This window comes from Drosophila busckii, chromosome 3L, assembly GCF_011750605.1.
Source record: "Drosophila busckii strain San Diego stock center, stock number 13000-0081.31 chromosome 3L, ASM1175060v1, whole genome shotgun sequence".
Classification (NCBI taxonomy): domain Eukaryota; kingdom Metazoa; phylum Arthropoda; class Insecta; order Diptera; family Drosophilidae; genus Drosophila; species Drosophila busckii.
Window position 1 is genome coordinate 17,145,090 of NC_046606.1, and position 17,546 is coordinate 17,162,635.

Below are 17,546 nucleotides of genomic sequence, written 5' to 3' on the forward strand. Positions count from 1 at the left end.
AGGCTGACAACAGCAACTACAACCAGAGTAATAACAATGAAATTTCACTTTCAATTTGTGTGTAGCTATGTATGTAAACAAAAGACTAAAGACACGAACTTGCCGAATGCGCAGCAGTGAAGGTTAAACTGCCCGATTTGATATTCAATTGGTATAACAGTTTCGAAAGCCAAAGTCAAAATGGCCGTCAGCAGTCAATGCACTCGACACAAAACTGACTTAGCATAAGAAAAAAAACAAAACATGTGTGTGAACAAAGATCAATTCTTAACGTTTATAAGCCGAGTGCGCGATACGCATTTGGCCATCGCTTGGCCTTCGTGGCTGGTGTGAAATTTGTGTGAAACAGAGCATTGCATTTCCATTTCTCATTTGCTTTTCTTTGTGAAAACTGGCACAGAATTACAACAGCAACAGCAACAGCAACAACAACAATCAGCAGCACAATTATAAAAGCAAAAGCAGATGCTTAGCTTTATGGCATGCAATTTACTTTTGCACCAGCAATGTGCAGTGAAAGGCAGTGAAATTCGTGTGCAGACTTCAAGAAGCTGCAGCTAAGAATTTGCAATGCTCGCTGCATGTGAAGCAAACAGCGCGCACTTTCGCTTTCAGTCAGTCCACTCCGCGTTGCCAATTGTAATTGTGTGGGCGTGTCTATCGATTGAGCTTTTTTTTGTAAACCTTTCGAATATATTTATGTAAATGACTGTTGCTTTCTAAGCTTAAATAATGCATAAGCGTTGACTAAATATTTTTGTAAATCATCACAGCAGCCCAGGCATTGTATATTTATGTAAATTCGTTTACGAAACAGCAGCCGCAATCAATCCTTGTTAGCTTACAGCAGCTGTTAACAGCTAACAGCGCTGTTAATGTTGTAGCAGTTAACAGCGCGCCGTTTGCGAAGAGCGGCACAAAAGCAACGCAGCAAAAATTAAATTTTCCATGCAGCTCACAGCAGCAGCAACTGTTGTTTTTTTTTTTTTATGTTGCTGCTGTGCGTATAAGGCGCTAGTACGTGTTGGCTGCAACAACGACAACAACAATAACAACAACTCAATCTCTCGCTGGGGGCCGCCGCTACGCTCAGCGCTCAGAGCTCAGAGCTCACTCAATTTGCGCGTTTACTTTGAGCCACGAGTTCGGCTTGTTTTTTTGTTTTCGACTTGGCCGTCTTGGCAGCTGGCCGCGTTTGCGCACAAATCAGTTTTAGTTTTTCAGTCCAACGTGCGAGTTCGCAGCGAGTAACGGTTAGTACGCCAGGAGTTCAAAACAGTTTTTGAAAGTGTCAAGAAGCTAAGCGCAGTGTTTGTGCAGTGCCTGAAATAAATTTAATCAATAAAATAAACCATACTTATTGTATTTTCAACAGTGCAACAAAAGTTAGCCGCATACAGTTATAGTTCGAACACAGGCAGTAACAAAGAGCCTACAGCTATAAAATGGTAAGTGCAAGTTTAGGCCCTAAGTGTGTCAGGCATGCCCACAAAGAACGATTATCATATTTACAACAGAACGAAAACAAAAAGCATGCCAAACTATATGCATATATATATATATATGTATATAAGTTTATTCGAAAGACAGCGAATGGAAAAATGAATGTGGTGGCGCTGGAGAACGTACAGACAGACCGACAGACAGTTAGACTGGCTGACTAGCTTGAGTGGTGTGAAAAGCAGCCGCTTTACGGGTTCTGTCTGACCGAAGTTGAAGGCAAACCTGTCAAAGACAATGAACAACAATATAAAAAAAAACAACTGTATTTAAATTATCAAGCGTTAATTTATTTTTTAAACCTTTTTTTTATATTTACGTTGCTGCTGCTGTTGTTTTCGCTTTCAATTTCAATTTCATGTGGCTTTAGTTACGTTTTTACTTCCTTGGGCTGCCTTAAGGCAAACAGTTTTTCATTTTAGCCAATAATGGTCAGCTAATAGGCACGCCATCAATAGCTAAGCTGGACACGCCTTGTTTTGGCACACTCAAGTAAAAGTCGTTGCCAACAATAACGAGTTTGCTTTGTATGCGTATCTGTCTGTCTGTCTGTGTGTGTGTGTGTTTTACAACAATTAATATTTGCAAAGCGAAAAATAAAACTGCAAATAAAATGGAAAAATGGAAAAACTAAAATAACATACAGACTGCCTGCCTGCCAGTCAGTCAGTCGCTGCTGTTGGCAAATCGTTGGCCAAGCAAACCACAAAACTGGTCTCGCACAAAATTGAAAAACCCGCAAAAAATAAATAAAAAAAAATTAGGTTTCAAACGAGTCTCGAAGCGTGTGGAAAAGTGAGCAGCAATATAAAAAAATAACCGAAAGAAATAAGCAAAATAACAAAAGCAATAGCTGAGTTTATAAATTAAACATTAATGTTGCCGCAGTTGCGTCGTATTACTTATATGCCAATCCATTATAGTCATAATATTGTTACTATCTGGAGCAGTGCTCGGGTCGTCAGTCAAATGCCAAGTAATAAATTATTGTGTTGTTATGTGAAATGTTAATTTGCAGCGTTTTTTTCGCTTTTGCGCTTTTTGTTTTTGTTTATTAACTTTCATAGTAATTTGGCAGCTGTTAATTAGTTAGGGGCACGCCCACAGAGCGGCAAAGAGACACGCGCTATTGACAGCCGTGACTGACATGTGCAGCAGTTTGTTTCTTTCTTATTGTTGTAGCTGAAAAACTCTCACTTTCATTTGCAGTGACGCTCGTAGCTCGAAGCTTGAAGGCTTGACAATTGAATGAAAACACTCGCAGCAGAATTGGTTTGTAAAACAAACAATTCAAATAGTAAAGCAGCTTTTACGAGCTGCTCAACTCGTGTTTACATTTGAGAAATACCAGCACACACACACACACTCGTATATAACTATAATAATTGCGCTTGGTGCATGGGAGACAGACTTTCACCCTTTAAAAGACACAACGCAACAAACTTTGCTGTTTTTTCCTTTTGCTGTCGGAAGTTGGCAACGTGCCAACTCGGCGTATGCGTAATATGAGGCTAGCTAACGGATGCGTGCCTTTAACACCAAGTTTATTGCCAATCAGCAGTTATGCTAAATTAAAACTCAATTTATTTTAATAGCTTGAGCGTCCATGAACCAGAAAAGCGAACTTTGCTCACGTTTTCTAGAAGGAATTTCGTTTGCAAATAACTTTAATATTTGAGCTCGCAGCCATCACGCTTACTTTATTTTATTTACTTATTTATTTGTTGTTTAATCTAAGACAAGCGAGTCACAGTCGCTTTGGCCTAGCCCTGAATAGGCCGCCTGCAGCTGCAACTGACGTTGAGTGGGTAGCGGCAGTTGACTTTTGTTTTTTGTTGTTGTTTAAACAATACAAATTGCAATTCACTTTCAAGTTGCTGGCTATGCGAATTTAAAGCACGCTAAATCAATAGAAACCAACAAATCTTAAAATGCACACTAGCATCAGTTGGTTATTGAACTGTACAAACAAAAGACTTAGGCAACAAACTTTTATTTAACTTAGAGCAGGAAGTGCGTCACAAAACCTTAAGCAAACAAACATTTTTAAAGCCAAATGAGCGCTCAATGACAAAAGCCTGCGTCTTACAATAATGAACTTAATTATGCACACAAATATATCAATCATATGTCAAGTTGGCCAGTTGACAAAAACTGAAAACAAACGTAGCAAAAAGTCTTGAAAAAAATATCAAAAACGAGGGCCGCTGCCGTTTTAACTTCAACTCCAATCACAAAGTACAAAACTTGTTTATTGTTATATAAATAAATCTAAAAAAAAAAGATAATGTATGTATATATAAGCGCTGCAGGCAGCAACAACATAATCAAATTCGAAAACGTTGCTGAGCATTATCAGGCGCAAATCACTGAGCGCTGCTAATGATAAACAAAACGCTTAGCCCTCTGCTAGCCGCTGCTGCTTAATCAAAAAGAAATAAAAGACTTTCAAAGCGTTGTGCAATCGGCGGGCGTTTGGCAGCTTTTATAATTAAACTAATTAACTGTGTATTGCAATTTATTTTCATTTGCTGTCTCCAAGACAATTAAATTTATCCAGCAGTCGATGCATATGATTGGCCAAGTAGCCGCATTTGGCAATAAATTTGCCTGACAATGCCATAAAATTGTTTGGCTTAATAACGCTAACGCTAACGCCTGATGTCTAGGCCATAAACACCACTGCCATATAGCCATATAGCCGCTCTATAAAACTGGCCAGCCTCGAGTTTCGAGCCGCAACGCCAAAACGTCTATCAATTTGAATATCGCTATTAAAGCTTAAGTTGATTGTTTATTTAAAAAAAAAGACGCATGAAACGAGTTTATTATGGCTACAGCTAAGAAAAGGTTAAAGTTGAACAATGCCCATAGTAGGCTATACTTACTTGCATATAATACATGTACTAAACTAAAGAAAGCAAAGCTCATACTATGGCATTAACTTGCAAATAACACAAATTTCACTTTGATGCGCTGCACACACACACACACATGGGAGTGTGTTGCCAGTGTGTTAGTGTGCATGTATTTTGTGTATTTTGCTGTTCCATGTCTTTTGTTTTTCTTTGTCGCTTTGTTTATTAATAAAAGCGCATGTATGATTTACGTAAGTAGGCGGCTGCTGCTGCTGTGCACATGCATAGTATTAGTCTCTCTCTGTGTGTGTGTGTGTGTGTTTCTGCCTATGACATAATGTCCGGGCAGCTAGTAGTTCCTTATTGCCGACGCTGCCTTTGGGCGCCTGTCGCGCTCATCAAAATTCAAGTGAAAATAGCAAGCGCAAAAAATTACTTGGCCCCCAGCAAGCCTTCAAAGCACTTAAATCATATAAAATATATGCAAATTATTTTAGGTACAAAATATAAGTAATTAATATTTTCTAGCAAATAATAAATTTGTGGGGCTTTTATTTTGCCATAGATTAGCAGAGAACAGAGAGCTACTTAACATCAAAGACTATCTAAAGTCTTTGTTTTGAACTTAAAAATTATTTCATTTATTTGATTTGTTATATATTCCTTTAAATTCTATTTAAAAATATATTTTAAAACTAGCAAAAATAGTCAAGATGTTTACAAATTTATTAAGGCAATAATAGCCAAATGAAGCGGCAATAATTAGATCAGTAAACATCCTATATAAGTAATTATCTGAGTTTATTTTTTTCTTTGCTTATATGTATATAAAAAGAGTAAGGTGTTTAAATTGGTTTCTTGATTTAGATATATAAATATCCAGTTTTATTAGTTAAAATTTATCAAGGAAATAAATTCACAATTGCTTTCTCTCTAATTAGTCGCAAAAGCATTACCATAGCTTGTAATTCTAATTTATTATGCTTTATTTTTATTTTAAATGATTTTATTTAAATAAATATTTTATTTTAAATGATATTGATACTCGAACTTTTTGACAATTTTTGTGGGATAATGAAAACTAAAGGGAAAAACAAAGAGTTATTGCTGCAATCGAGTGTTGCATGCTTAAAGCTGTATTTGTTTATTTTAGTCCACTATTGTAACTAATATTTGAATAGCTTTGGATACTTGCTTGAGTCATAACGTTAACAATAAAACGCAGTAGAGCTGCAGCTCATGTGTCACTAAAGAAAGTTGCGGCAACACCTTTTGACGTGGAGGCAAAGCTAAAAAAAATGCAAGAGTCAAGCGACTTTTATGCGTTATGAGTTTTCCAGCCCGTTAACTACAATTAGCAGTTGGCTGAGGGTCTGTTGTTGCGCCAGCCGAGGCAAATACTTGACGCTAGAGCGGTTGCATGGCATAGAAAACAAACAGACAGACAGACAGACGGACAGAGTAAAAAACAAAAATATAAAACAACATTAACATTAATGCGACACTGACAAATTGCCAAATTCTAGACGAGGCCACAACCACCAATTCAAGTCTGCAAATGTGACTGGGCCACACAGACAGACAGACAGACAGACACAGAAATGTACATAAATTTTATTGACATTATGAACGAGAATCATTGCATGTAGGAAACGCTCAGCAGCAAACAGCGAACAGTAACAGCAACAGATCATCATCAGCAGTGGAACGGAAACGCTGTGCAGTCAACTGTTGAGAACTTCTCAGTTTCTCAGCTTTTGGCATTGCAGCCCAAAAGAATAATGGCCACATAAATGTAGACAGCATCAGCTTCAGCTTCAGCTATAGAGCTGAGTCATTGTCTCATTGGACTGCGCGCACGTTTGGGCCATTAAAAGCCTAGCTGCGTGCATCTGTTGCATCTGCTGGATCTGATGGATGCGTTGCCAAGTGATTTTAACACGGCTTTTGTCTATAGGCCGCCAGCAGCTATAAACAAGCCAAAAGCAATTTAAATTGTTCATTGTTCGCTGGCATATTAAAAAATTGATTTAAATTAAAGCAAACTAGCTCGACTTAACAGCTTAATTGTGGCATTTTGGGTGGCTGATTCAGGGCTACACAAGCAGGAAGTAGCTGCTGTGCCACACCTAAAAGTCGGACAGTCTTACAGTCGTTCAGTCGGCGTGTTGCAAGCCATATACTATATACATAAGTATGCGCAATCTGTAGCATTATTCTAATTGGTCAGTGAACCAGTTTCGCGCTGCTGTTAACAAGCATTGACTCATGACGTTGATGCCGCCGTGTTGAGAGCGCTAAACTTGTTTTTCTTTTCTTTTTGCATTGCTTTGGCTTTTAAAGCCTGCTTCGATTGCGCAAGGTCGTCTGGTGGCAGGACAGGTGCATTAACTCAATTGTTTAGGCTGCTTTCAGCGCCAGAAATCAATAATCAAAAATTCAAATTTTGTGCTATTGCCAAACGTTGATTATAACGGTTAACTGCCGTTAAGTCATAACGCATTTATATATACAGCAGCATATGTCGCTAGTGATTTTCTTCGCTTTTACATGCTCAGTTTTTTATGTTTTCTTTATTATACAGTTTGTATTTTTACACGCGTCTCACCTTGAGCTTAATTTCATTGAAGCAGCAGCAGCCCAAAACTCTCAACTCAACTCAACTCAGCTCAACTTAATTAAATATAACAACAAAGTATATAAGCTGACTGCCTCGCCGAAATATTCAATAAATTGCATATCAAAATGCATTTGACGCAGCTAAACGAATGACTTAAGCGACAAACGGGCGCGCGCTCATGCTCGTGCTTGCATGATTAATGCAACTTTACGCAATTCAAGCCGCATGTTGAAAGTATTGAAAGCTCACAATTTTTTATGCAAATGAATTGCAATTGCTGCGCTTTCTTGCAGCCAAGTGAAAACACGACAGAGATCATAAGACGTGCCAAATTGATATTCAATGAGACTGTATGTGTATGTGTGTCTGTGTGTGTCTGTATGGCAAGCTGATGTGTCAAATGTGCGCAGTGTTGTGGCAAAATTTTCTTTAATTTTCTGCAATCGTTTGTTAACAATATTTCTTTTGCGCAAGTCATGCAGACAATTGTAAGCAGTTTGGTATGCAGTTTGCTTGTTACTCTCTCAGCCACTCTCCCACTCTGTTTCTCTATTATTTATTGACTTTTAACGCTGTCGTAACAAACGCCAGCTCCAGCTACAGCTCCCCACAGCTGACATATGGTACTTGGCGAAGGCTTGGCAACTGGACAATTGCCCGAAATGGACAGCCAACCATAGAAATAGCAACAACAGAGCCACAGCCACAGCCACAAGCAGAGCTTAAGCCACAACAACAAATGCTTTACGTAAGTGGCGCGTGCAATTGAAGAATGCCACAATGATTTGCCAAACAGACTCTAACTAAGCCTCAAGTCGTGGTGGCTAGGCATATTCTAAGCCGTTTCGCTTTCGCGCTAAAGAAATTGAAAGGCATTTAGTTATGTTTTCACTTAATTTCATTTCCGCGCTGCCTTAGCCGGAGTCTGACATTAGCTGCGGTGTTCAAACCAGTTGGTCCAGTTGCCGGTAAATACGACAAGGAATATTTTTTTGCGCAGTCAGATTCTTTTAATTTATGCGCTTATTTTTTGTTAGTCGTCCACCTTTTTTCAAAACATTTTTAATAAATAGTCACGCAGTCACTGAGCGAGCAAACCAGTTTCACTTTTTCTCGCATCGTTTAAATCAAGTAATCTAAGGCCTGATATGTCAGCTAATCTGCTCAACTATATATGTATATCTTAAGATATATGACTGTGCCTGTTTTTGTTAAAAGTCAAATTCTTTTGTTCTCAAGCTTGCGACCTTGGCGTGCGCATGCGACAAAATAACAAAAGCTACAAACAAATCTCTGCTCTAACTGTAATTCTGCTGATAGCCAATTGGCAAGCGACTCACGATTGTGCCAATTTTGAGCATTTCTTTGACTGTCGTCGTGTCGTTAACTGTCTTCTATGTTGGCCGGCTGACAGTCCCTTTTGAGTTGTGTAAGCTGTTCTTAATGACGCCGCCTGCATGTTAAGCAGGTGAGAGGTAATCGCTGTTGAAACTAGGTCGCCATGCAATTGTTAAATGCTGGTTAGATAAGCAGTCAATCAATAGCTGATGTAATTAATGCAACTGTTTAGTTTTTATAGTGCCAATTGGGGCTAAACGTATGTTTAAATTTTAATTTGAACTTTATTCTTTAAGTAATTTTGAAGGTTTTTTGCATGCAACTTTTGAAAGTTGAAATTTCGAATACAATGGAAAGATTTTTATTATTATTAGCATACTTAATTAATTTGAAATTAGATGCAAATGACAACTAGTTTTTAACCCACTTTAAGATCTTTATGCATTGGAGATGCGTAGTTATTAGATTGTAGATTGGCGGTAAAAGATTATTTTCTTTTTATAGATTTAAAAACAATAAAAGCAAACCGCCTGAGTGGGCGTTGAGCTTACTGTTTCTTGAGTGGTAATGCTTCAATTTTAACTACCTTTCCATTTATATACAAATTATATTATTATTGTAATTAAACAAATGGCAATTTTGTAAGCTTCAAGCTTTGACATTTGTATTCAAAGTCAAGTTGCTCGCTCGCAATTCAATTTTGTCTCTGTCATTGTCATGATTGCTCAAATGCCAAATGGGCTAATAATATGAAGCTGATTAATTTTTGAAGATGTCACCCCAAAAATTGGCACAGTGTGCTGCTGCCAACAATCACAGCCTAACTATCACATTAACAATAAAAGCATGCATAAATGAATAAAAAAAATACATACACTCAACAATTTTAATTAGTTGTTGCTGAAGCAATCGAGCATTTGTTTGTTGTGCCCATTGTTTGTGGCCCAGGTCGTGAACTGGGTCAATGTCAAGTGTTGGACGCGTATTCATGTAACCAGTGGGCGCAACTGGACTGGAGACTGGCGGCGGTAGGGCCAACACTTTAGTGTATGACGAATGTGCGGCGACCTTCTCGAGACTCGAGACGGCAAATTAAACTGAATTTCTGACAGGCCTCAAAGCAAGTGCCACGTAATTTGCTGAAAGTTGACGTGCCCCCCACATAAATCATTTTATCTCATCGCATCGCATCGCATCCAACATCCAACACATAACTGTGATTAATAGCCCTGCACATTTAAATATTAAATGTTGATTTTTGTTCCTCTTTACTTCACAGCTGCCACCGCGATTGCTGCGAATTGCTTTTGTGATATGTCTGCTGATTGTTTTGCTCTCAACTGCCACAGACAGTGCGCAGAGTAAGTATTCAAAATAAACATTAAGTAAACGACAGGACAGGACGGGACAGACAGCAAAAAGGTCTACCAAGGGGACACCCGGGTTTGAACCGGGGACCTCTCGATCTGCAGTCGAATGCTCTACCACTGAGCTATATCCCCACTTATATAAGCCTTTAGAATTTACTAAAGAACAGCTGCGATAACTTGACATAACTTGCAACTCTTCCATTGCCATATTTATATCTCTATGTGGGTGTCTTGACGCGTCTACAAACAACACTCACTCAACTCATGTTCGAGCGGAAGTTGATAAACGACTGTAACTGTTATGCTTTGTTGCTGTCGATGTTGATGTTGCCTTTATGCTGTCATTAATATTATCAGCATCATTATCACGTAACAGCTACATGTTTCCTAAATGACTTTGCGCTGTGGTCAACGGATTGTTAAATCTGCAAAAGAAACTCACAGCGAAGACGCAGCTGCTCACAAATGCGTTGAGTAATCCAATTTACAAACAACTTTTTGATAAATGAATTCATAGCGTGTCAGTATTGATTAGATATTTATTAGATACAATACAATAGATGCAATACACAAAAAAAACAAAGAAAATAAAATAAAAAATAAATTTTTTGTAAAAGAAAAATATTAAAAAATTAGGGGACACCCGGGTTTGAACCGGGGACCTCTCGATCTGCAGTCGAATGCTCTACCACTGAGCTATATCCCCATGTGTATAAGCGCTGACTAAACAGCAAGCTAAAGTAAGTGCAGGTGCTTAAAACAACATGAAATAAACATTAACCTTTAGATAGTGCACTTAAAATATAATTCGCCATTTTAAATGCACATATTAAAACAGACAACTATGTATGGCAATTATCTTAATTATTATGACTGCAGTTAAAAATAAATTGTTTTTGCCAATACCGTAAGCAATTTAATTTGTCTATTATTGCGTTGAAAGGACTAATCAGGCATTCTTTATTGTCGATAAAAAGATTTAAACAAGGGGACACCCGGGTTTGAACCGGGGACCTCTCGATCTGCAGTCGAATGCTCTACCACTGAGCTATATCCCCATGGCGTGATCTCCAATACAAGTATGCCCAGCTTACAAGTAGCAGGTACTTGTGGTTAAAATATAAATATAGCATTATAACTAGGCTGCTGTTATCAGTATCCACTTCAAAAGAGTAAAGCACAATTGATAAAAATAAGAATTAGAACAAAAAAGTTTACCAAGGGGACACCCGGGTTTGAACCGGGGACCTCTCGATCTGCAGTCGAATGCTCTACCACTGAGCTATATCCCCAGTTGTGTTGCTGGCGACTCAACAGCAAGTAAAGCCACCGCAGCAAGGGTAACATACGTATTCACAAACAGAACGCCTGCTCAAATCTATTATTAGCTGCTGCGGTTTGTGGGCGTGCGCAGTGAGAGGTGAGAGGTGCATTAAACGAAATGAGTTACAAATATAGAGAGTTGTATTTGAACAGGTTTCTTCAGGCGAATGCGTATACCATAATCGTAAAAAGGTGTTTTTTCAGCTGGAAGACAAAAGTTTAAATGATATTATGCATAACCGGTACACAATAAATATTTAATTGCCAAAAGTATTTAAGAACAGCACGTATCATTAACAAATACGTACATGTGTCTTCATTATACTGGCAGGCCAACTTATAGACGTCACGATATGCATTAATCTGCCTCTGCAGCGAGACACTTGGCATACTTGTAATCAATGTTAATTTATCAAACATAAATTTTAAATTATCAACACTCGACGCATTCAAGTAGTTGACAGTCAATTGCGATTGAGATGATGGCAATGGATTGATGAATATGCCTAGCCAAAGAGACAGCTGCCAAGCTATAAGATACACTCGAATTATGTTCAAGTGACAATGCTGTAAATTGGGCAAGGTCAAGTTGTTGTTGTTGTTGTCTATTGTGTGCGCTGGGTGGGCTGCTCATCTGCTTGTCTGCATGTTTCAATTTACAATTCAAATGTGTTTCTGCCTTGTCTTTATTGCAGCCAAGACGCGTCGACGCCTGCGCCGTCCCACAACAGTGGCCAGCAGCTCAACGCGCAGCACTTTGGTGGAGACCTCCAAGAAGTCAACCGAATCCACGCCCGTCGCTGAGAAGCGCATCGACCAGCTCTCCGAATCGACGACCAGCGTTAGACGCACCCGCTTGCGTTCCAAGGCTAAGCTAGGTGCTGCCGCTGCAGCAGCAGCAGCAGCAGCTGGGGGCACAGCACTTGTTGCCAGTGGCTCATCGCTCAAGGGCAAGAAGACCAAGGTTGATGATGGCACGCCAAAGATTGTTTGCTACTACACCAATTGGTCGCAATATCGCGTCAAGATTGGCAAATTCGTGCCAGAGGATATACCCGCCGATCTGTGCACACACATTATCTTTGCCTTTGGCTGGCTGAAGAAGGGCAAGCTGAGCTCCTACGAGTCCAACGATGAGACCAAGGATGGCGTTCCCGGACTGTACGACCGCATGATGGCTTTGCGCAAGGCCAATCCCAAGCTGAAGATACTGCTCGCTATTGGTGGCTGGTCCTTCGGCACACAGAAGTTCAAGGACATGTCTGCCACGCGCTATACTCGCCAGACTTTTGTCTACTCGGCCATACCTTTCCTTCGCAAGCGTGGTTTTGATGGTCTGGACATGGATTGGGAGTACCCCAAGGGTTCGGATGACAAGAAGAACTTTGTGCTGTTGCTCAAGGAGTTGCGTGAGGCCTTCGAGGCCGAGGCCCAGGAGGCAAAACAGCCACGTCTGCTTCTCTCCGCCGCTGTGCCCGTGGGTCCTGACAATGTGCGTGGTGGCTATGATGTGCCCGCCATTGCCAGCTATCTGGACTTTATCAATTTGATGGCCTATGATTTCCATGGCAAATGGGAGCGCGAAACTGGACACAATGCTCCATTGTATGCGCCCTCATCGGACTCTGAATGGCGCAAGCAGCTTTCGGTGGACAACGCCGCACAATTGTGGGTGAAAATGGGTGCGCCCAAGGAGAAACTGGTCATTGGCATGCCCACCTATGGACGCAGCTTCACGCTAGCTAATACGGACAAGCATGGTCCCAATGCACCCGCCACTGGCGGTGGCCGTGAGGGCGTCTACACCAAGGAAAGCGGTTTCCTGGCCTACTATGAAATCTGCGAAATGCTGCTCAATGGCGCTGTCTATGTTTGGGATGAGGAAATGAAGGTGCCCTACTTGGTGGATGGTGATCAGTGGGTGGGCTTCGATGATGAGCGCGCTATTCGCAACAAAATGCAGTGGATCAAGTCGAATGGATTTGGTGGTGCTATGGTTTGGACTATCGACATGGACGACTTCAAGGGCGAGGTGTGCGGCAACAATGTCAAGTATCCGCTTATTGGCGCCATGCGTGAAGAGCTGCTGGGCATCTCACGTGGCAAGGAAGCCAAGGATGTCAACTGGACGGCAATCGCAGCTACCTTTGAGGACATCGAAGAGGTTTGTGCACAAATTTGCTTACACTCTAAACAGAAACTGAACATTTGGCTTACAGAAACCCGAACCCATTAAAATATCTGTGGATGAGATTATTAGCAAGGTACGCAAGCCACAGGTGCAGAAGAAGCAGCGCATCAAGGGCGGTGCTCACGCCGTCGAGCAGAACAGTAAGTAATCCCAGCATTCATTCAGTAAAGCAGCTCCAGCTAATTTCTCTTTCACTCGCTCAGCACGTCCTGCTCAGGTCTTCTGTTATCTGACCAGCTGGTCTGCCAAGCGTCCTGGCGCCGGCAAATTCGAGCCTGACAACATCGATCCCAAGCTCTGCACACACGTCGTCTACGCCTTTGCCACGCTGCAGGACTACAAGCTGACTGAAGCCACTGATGATGATCCGGAGAACTACGAGAGTGTTATTGCCTTGCGCGAGGCGAATCCTGATCTGCAAATACTGCTGGCCATTGGCGGCTGGGCCTTTGGCTCCACACCTTTCAAGGAGCTCACCTCAAACGTTTTCCGCATGAATCAGTTTGTCTATGAGGCCATCGATTTCCTGCGTGACTACAAGTTCAATGGCTTGGATGTGGACTGGGAGTATCCCCGTGGTGCTGAGGATCGCATTGCCTATGTGAATCTGTTGCGTGAGCTGCGTGTGGCTTTCGAGGGCGAGGCCAAGTCCTCTGGATTGCCTAGATTGCTTCTGACTGCTGCCGTGCCTGCTTCTTTTGAAGCTATAGCTGCTGGTTATGATGTGCCCGAGATCTCCAAGTATCTGGACTTTATCAATGTGATGACCTATGATTTCCATGGACAATGGGAGCGCACCGTGGGCCACAACTCCCCGCTGTTCGCCTTAGAGGCAGCTACTGGCTACCAGAAGAAGCTCACTGTGGACTTCAGTGCTCGCGAGTGGGTGAAGCAGGGCGCACCTAAGGAGAAGCTGCTCATTGGCATGCCCACATATGGACGCAGCTTTGAGCTGGTGAACGACACGCAGTTTGATATAGGCTCACCCTCTTCAGGCGGCGGCAAGGCTGGCAAGTTTACCAATGAAGCTGGTTTCCTTAGCTACTATGAGGTGTGCACGTTCCTGGCCGCAGACAACACCACGCTGGTGTGGGATTCGGAGCAGCAGGTGCCGTTCGCCTACAAGGGCAACCAGTGGGTGGGCTTCGATGATGAACGTTCACTCAAGACAAAAGTAAGTTGAAGAGATTGATTTCGTGTTACTTTTGGAGTTTAACATTTCCGTTTGTGGCTTTGTAGACTGAGTGGTTGAAGGAGCAAGGCTTTGGTGGCATTATGGTTTGGTCCATTGATATGGACGACTTCTCTGGGCGCTGCGGCAATGGCAAGTACCCACTGCTGACTGCTCTGAATGAGGAGCTTAAGGACTACAAGGTAACCTTGGATTACGACGGACCCTATGAGTCGCACGGACCACGAGGCGCCTATACAACAAAGGATCGTAAGTGCTTAAGCATTAAGCGGATGACCATTATCTAAAATCTCTTTAATGCAGCTCATGAGGTCACCTGCGCTGAGGAGGATGGCCACATTAGCTATCACAAGGACTGGGCCGACTGCACACACTACTACATGTGCGAGGGAGAGCGCAAGCATCATATGCCATGTCCTGCCAACTTGGTCTTTAACACGCAGGAGAATGTCTGCGATTGGCCCGAGAATGTTGAGGGCTGCCACGCCCCCACGGAAGCGCCCTAAGCGTGGTTTTGAATTCTCAGAAGCTTTGAAGAGGCATTGTCGTCCTTTTCAAGTTGTTAATATTCTATGAATGATGCCTTAGTTTTTAATTGTAATGCAAAAACTGCCACGAATTACTTTTGCTGCCTACCCCCAACACATACTAATCCGAAAATACTCAAACGATTTGCTAAAGTTTGGCTGAAATTTTTGTACTAAACGTAAGTTTAATTAGTCGTAAGTAGTTTTTATGTTTTAGCTAAAAGAAAAACAAAAACAAACTAATGCACACTTACAAACATCTTTCGATCTGACCGACCAACAACATTCCGCATTTTAAAACACAAGCTCAATTCTCATTTGAGTTTTAAAACGAAATGAAGTGTATAAAAGCGAGTTAACTTTTGTATATTTAACTGTGATAATCACATAAGAAAAGGAAAACAACAAGCAAAATTACTTGTGCAAAATCGGAAATAGTTTGTCAACAACAACAAAATTAAAATATGCAAATAAAAACAAACTTTATTCTATTGCCCCCCGCTCACTAACGAAAGTTGTAAATTTTCAAGTTTTAATATAAAATTTGTATTATACGTTATAATTATTTAGTTAAATAAAATAAAACTACAAAAATACACAGAGCTTTCAGTAACTTATTTATAATTGTAATATATTTATTAATGGCCCGATCTTGCAACCAGGCACTAGCAAAAATTAATTTAGACTCATTAGAGTGCTCCTCTCCACGGAAATCTTAGGCGAAAGATTTATTCGACAACTGAAGAGAAGCCAGAGTACCCACAAACTGTTTACAGCAAACTCTACATGTATTTGCTGCTAGAACAAGTTGTGAATTGTAAGCAGCGTCGTGCTGCATACTCACGAACACCAGCAAATCAACCACCGTCGATTGCGCATAGCGAATGCGCGTGCGTGTTAGGGACGCCATCTATTGTGTGCAGTGTTAAAACTGGAAAGGCAACAGAACTTAAAATTTCACAAAATAGAGAATGTTTTATTTGTCAGATAGTTAAATACAGATTTTTGTTAACTTTGTTCTTTTATCGATCCCCAAAAATAGGCACTTTTGCTGAAAGTTAAGAAGCATAAACCAAAAAACAGAATAATTCAATTTAATTGCATAATTCAAAGGGGGGGTTTTCATAATCAATTTGTTTTAAAATATATGGACTGCATTTTTGTTTTTAGATATCATTCGTTTAGCGCTTCCATGCGATTCTTAAATAAATTCACTTCATCTAACTAAGTCAGCCAGATTCAACTTTAATTAGCCATATAATATAAATTGTACATAGCTTCAACTATTCACAATTTTGACATGAGCTGCAAAAGAGAAATTTTGCATGTAATTTGCTTAAATTAAACAACTTTCATTAAACATTTTATTATTTTTTTTATTGGTTTTTCTTAAAAAGTTTTCTTTTACATTTTGTTTTTGTGGTTTTTTCGCGTTTTTTCTCTTTAATAGTAATAATTATAATTATTTAATTAGTCTTACTTTGAAGTACACAATAACTTAATACAGAAAAAGTATTTATGTATTATGCTTGACGAACAGAAAAGTGTTTTTGTTGTTGTTGGGAGGCGGAAGAAAAAGGCAGAGTACAAAAATACCAAGATGCAAATCGATAAAATTAATGGGTGTAAACAAAAGCCAAAAAAAAAAGATACAAGAGCGTTACACCAAAACACCAAACGATAGATTGAAGTAAAATGCACATGTAATTAATTATAAATCACAACATGAAGTGCCACAGCATTTACATTCACTGAGCATTGTAGCATAGTTAAAAGTTTAGTTAATAACAATTGAATGGGTTGTTCGTAGCATAATTAATAATAGTTGATGTTAGTTTGCTGGTGGTTGGTGGTTGTAGAGTGGTTTGAAGCCATTTTCTTGGTTGGAGCTTTCTCGGTTCTCTTTCTCGGGTTCGATTCGTGATATGCGGCCGCGCAGGCGCAACGCGACTTTTGTTTTGCCCCAGGCGCTTAGTGGGATTTAGCTTTTAAAATTATATATATTACATATACATATAGACAGACTTTTAAGTAATTTTGTTGTACTTGAAATTTTTAGAGCGTGCATTGTAAAGTTGTGAGTGTATTGCATGTGTATATATGTCTGTGTGTGTGTGTGCAAATGGAACGCAAAATATGTAAAATGTTAAATTATGCATTATTATTTAGCAAGTGTTTTGCGAATTGAAAAACGATGTACATGTATTTACATATCACGCTGAGTGGCCTAGACGATTTCGTTTGCTTTTGTTATAAACATTTGTTTTCGTTATATTGTTTCTCTGCTTCTTGTTTCTTGTTTCTTTGAGCAACTTGCTAAGTCGCGCTGTGCGTCGCTTTGCATGTTACGTTCTTAAACCAACATCTTAAGTTCGTTTTGTTTGCTTATTTTTTTGTTTTCATTTTTTTTGGTTTTTACAAATGTTTTCACGTTTTTTTTTAAAAAATACTTTGTTATAAAAATATTAGTTGAAAAATAAGAAATGTTTTCTGTTGTTGTTCGTGTTGTTGGTTTCCTTATTTATGTTATAGTTTCAGTTGCTGTAGCTGTTGCTATTTATGGGAGAGGCAGGCGCCGCGCTCAGACAATGCTTTTAAAACATTTTTAATGTGGTTCCTTGTTCACT

General features: G+C 40.1%; 1 protein-coding gene and 5 non-coding genes across 6 annotated transcripts; 1 reads left to right on the forward strand and 5 right to left on the reverse strand.

Moving 5' to 3' along the window:
• The first annotated feature begins 1,174 nt into the window (after window positions 1-1,174).
• On the forward strand, window positions 1,175-15,464 carry LOC108600458 (probable chitinase 10). Its single transcript, XM_017988047.2, has 8 exons — window positions 1,175-1,253; window positions 1,376-1,448; window positions 9,596-9,677; window positions 11,705-13,173; window positions 13,229-13,340; window positions 13,404-14,374; window positions 14,440-14,641; window positions 14,696-15,464. The coding sequence occupies exons 2-8, from the start codon at window positions 1,446-1,448 to the stop codon at window positions 14,896-14,898; spliced, it is 3,042 nt and encodes a 1,013-aa protein (XP_017843536.2). The 5' UTR covers window positions 1,175-1,253; window positions 1,376-1,445; the 3' UTR covers window positions 14,899-15,464.
• Window positions 9,747-9,818, reverse strand: Trnac-gca. The gene has a single exon. It is a non-coding gene; the product is annotated as a tRNA-Cys (tRNA).
• Trnac-gca lies at window positions 10,321-10,392 on the reverse strand. The gene has a single exon. It is a non-coding gene; the product is annotated as a tRNA-Cys (tRNA).
• Trnac-gca lies at window positions 10,673-10,744 on the reverse strand. Its single transcript has one exon. It is a non-coding gene; the product is annotated as a tRNA-Cys (tRNA).
• On the reverse strand, window positions 10,907-10,978 carry Trnac-gca. Its single transcript has one exon. It is a non-coding gene; the product is annotated as a tRNA-Cys (tRNA).
• Window positions 15,465-15,566: 102 nt separating the features above from the next.
• On the reverse strand, window positions 15,567-15,678 carry LOC117134809. The gene has a single exon (XR_004458856.1). It is a non-coding gene; the product is annotated as a U5 spliceosomal RNA (small nuclear RNA).
• Between the last annotated feature and the right edge of the window lie 1,868 nt (window positions 15,679-17,546).